This window comes from Triticum aestivum, chromosome 1B (genome assembly GCF_018294505.1).
Source record: "Triticum aestivum cultivar Chinese Spring chromosome 1B, IWGSC CS RefSeq v2.1, whole genome shotgun sequence".
NCBI lineage: Eukaryota > Viridiplantae > Streptophyta > Magnoliopsida > Poales > Poaceae > Triticum > Triticum aestivum.
Window position 1 is genome coordinate 622,807,851 of NC_057795.1, and position 3,304 is coordinate 622,811,154.

Genomic DNA, 3,304 nt, shown 5'->3' on the forward strand with positions numbered 1-3,304 from the left:
GAGTCCATCCATCCATCCATCTCTGTATCTGGACGCGCACCTGCACGGCAGACGAGACGTTGTTTGGCCCCCATGCACTCGTATCAGATGGCGTGAAGGGCACGGGCAGGCGGGTCGTGAGGTGATCGGCGAGATTAAGTGGCCGGTGATTACTTGGCGCTCAGTTAGCTTGTATATGACCTGATGAGCAGTAATCTCGATTTTTATCCTCAAAAAAAGAAAAGGTGATCTCTCTTTCTCAGCTGAAAAATCATGGCATGTTTTTCGTAATCGAATCACATTATTAGTGTACTGTCGTGACGCGATTCTTAATTGCTCCTGTGCCACTGGGATAGCAAAGCACGCAGGTCCCCGGCTGCTTTGATGGGCTACCGTTGGGGGCTTAATTAGCAGTGTCGCACTTAATCTACAGTGTGGGCTGTGGAGCTCTCGGAGAGGAAATAAGGGCTTCCTTGTTGTGGAGGAAAGTCACGTCCCCAAGACCCCAACCAACCCCACACACCTTCTCTCTCTGACACGGTGCCCCGGCTGTCTCTCCTCTCACCCCTCCCCTCTGCCACAAACCGCAGGTGTCTTCAACTCCAATCCATTGCTTCTGCGTTGCTTCGAGCCTACTTGATCGCTGCCTCACCTCACTCCCTCTCTCTCGCGGAGTGAGCTTGCGGTTCTTGTCACGCACGCTTCCCCCATATATACCCACCAGGCAACCATCCATCGGGAGGAAGCAACCGTCGGTCCATCATACCGATCGCCATTATCTCAATCCGTCGGCGTTGCCTAGCTCGTGGGAGTAGCTAGCTACGAGGCCAGCTAGCAGCTGCCGCGCGAGAGGAGCCTGCAATGGGACGTCCGTCGTCCGGCGGCGTGGGGCAGCCGAAGCTCCGCAAGGGGCTGTGGTCGCCCGAGGAAGACGAGAAGCTCTACAACCACATCATCCGGCACGGCGTCGGCTGCTGGAGCTCAGTCCCCAGGCTCGCCGGGCTGAACCGCTGCGGCAAGAGCTGCCGCCTCCGGTGGATCAACTACCTCCGCCCCGATCTCAAGCGCGGCTGCTTCTCGCAGCAGGAGGAGGACCACATCATCGCGCTCCATCAGATCCTCGGCAACAGGTCCGCACAATTGCGAATTCGCAGTGCAATGCGTTCTTCAATGACAATTGCAATTTTTTAGTCAGTCTTCTTCAGATACTGATGCGTGTCCGCGTGCAGGTGGTCACAGATCGCGTCGCACCTGCCGGGCCGGACGGACAACGAGATCAAGAACTTCTGGAACAGCTGCATCAAGAAGAAGCTCCGGCGGCAAGGCCTCGACCCCGCCACGCACAAACCCATGGCCAACGCCGACACGGCCACGGCGGCATTGCCGGACGCGCAAGAGGAAGACCGTAAGCCCCTTGCCGCGGCGGCCGACGGCAGCCTCGCTCCGAAGCAGCCGGCGGTGTTCGACCCGTTCCCGGTGTGCGCCGACTACGGCGCCGGGTTCGCCGACGGCCTCGGCACGGCAAACGCTGCCGCATTGTACGGCCAGTTCGGATGCGGCAAGGAGGGCGCGGACGACGACGCCGGGTTCGGCGCCGCGGACTACAGCTGCGTGCTGGACGTCTCCGAGAATCTGGGCTACGGGGAGAGCTCGAGCAACAGCAGCAACTGGAACTACGGCGGCGAGGTGGGCAGCGTGCTCGACGGCGAGGTGCCGCACTGGGGCAAGGCGGAGATGGAGCAGCAGCACACACCGCTGGGGCACAAGTTGTCGCTGCCCTGCCAAGAACAGAGCCTCCTCGCAAGTTTTGATTTCAACTTGGAATTGGAACCATACTTCTGAACTTTTCTTTCTTTCTCCCTCCATTTTTTACCTTCTCCAATTATCTCGATTCCCACCCACATACTATATTTGCACGTCAGTACAGGACAGCAAAGAACCATTGGAAGGCTAGTTAGGGATTGTACGTAGTACTACTATACATATGTTGATTTTCACAGAGACGACACACAGTGCAGTCCTAGAGCTCGTACACGAGAACATTGTTGTGTAAAGTACAGTAATTAAACACTTGTAAAAAATGAACATTGATACCATTAGTACTCTGCATGCTACTGACGGACCTCAGTGATGTGTCCCGGTGTACTTTTTTTCTCAATAATAATTGTCCGATGGAGGCTTGCGTGAATTACACATGCAGGTTGCTGTCTCCCTGTCACGCTTTAGCCTTTTCCAGATTTGCGCCTCACGAAAGCGGGGAGGAAAATCGCGAAAGCAGCGGTACGGCGGTTGACGAACAATTAGTGCTCCAGCGAGGCCACATTAACATTGCTATCCGTCCATGCTGGCCGTAATCAATCAGTAGAAAATTAACACGAGGAAGAAAAGGCAGTGCTACTTCAACGTGGAGATCCTCCCGGGGCCGGCCGGCAAGGTCTCTTTCGGCCGGGCCACGACGTCCATGGCGTGGGGCCTGCAGATCGGTCGTGGGGGCAGTGGCCGGGCCGGAGGACGGAGAGGGACAGAGGACTCCACTGCTCCAGCACTGTGCTTGAGCAGCGCGGCGAACTGCTGGGCAGGAGAGAAGAGATCGTCGCCTAGCGCGCGCTAACATGCCATGATTGGAGCACATCGGGTGTGTCGGGGCCGCGGGGCGTGGCGACGAGGGTCTCACATTCCTCGTGGTACCAGAAGCGGATCAGAGGGGTCATGGCACGGCACGACACGACACGACACGACGGCCCCGCCCGCGCGTGATGGCATCATCGGTGTCGAGCTAATCGATCAGAGCGCGGGGCCGCCGCTGTGCCGCCGCGGTGGCGGCCGGGGGCCGGGCGGGCGACGTAGGGGAAGCACAGACCACCCAGCGTTCTTGCGCCGTACCGGCTCAGAGCGGGAGGGGCTGATGCTGCCGTGCATGTGCGCAGTTAAGCATCTCATTGGGACGATGATAGGCCACATGAATCCATGGATAATTGTCCTGTGGAGGGATCGCCAGCTAACCGAGGCGAGATGAAGCGTGGATGGAATGGATGGCGTGGCTCTGCTCGGCACGAGAGGCATGAAAGCTACGTGCATGCAATGCGTAAGCGCTCCACTGACTAGCTTGCGCCCGGAGAGCGGGATAGCGAGATGTACATGCACCATCGACACGCGAAATTTCATACCCACAGCGAAACGTGTAGTCAAGTGGCCAAACGGCCAAGATGATTATTTTTTAAAACGGTCTACACGCCACAACACTAGAGCACCTTTTAACCCTTCCCATGAACTTTAACATCTCAAACAACCTCCAAAGACTTAGCTTTTCATCCCTAAAAAAACT

The 3,304-nt window shown here is 57.1% G+C and overlaps 1 protein-coding gene across 1 annotated transcript; it reads left to right on the forward strand.

The window, feature by feature from the left end:
• Positions 1-506: 506 nt before the first annotated feature.
• Positions 507-1,980, forward strand: LOC780576 (myb-related protein Hv33). The gene is made up of 2 exons (XM_044561946.1): positions 507-1,109; positions 1,209-1,980. Exons 1-2 carry the CDS (start codon positions 841-843, stop codon positions 1,819-1,821), a joined length of 882 nt encoding a protein of 293 aa, XP_044417881.1. The 5' UTR covers positions 507-840; the 3' UTR covers positions 1,822-1,980.
• Positions 1,981-3,304: the final 1,324 nt, after the last annotated feature.

Bases quoted from the DNA above. Each gene is read 5' to 3' on its own strand.
- LOC780576 (XM_044561946.1), top strand. From the start codon at position 841: ATGGGACGTCCGTCGTCCGGCGGCGTGGGGCAGCCGAAGCTCCGCAAG. The intron at 1,110-1,208 runs GTCCGCACAATT...GTCCGCGTGCAG, and splicing joins CATCAGATCCTCGGCAACAG to GTGGTCACAGATCGCGTCGC.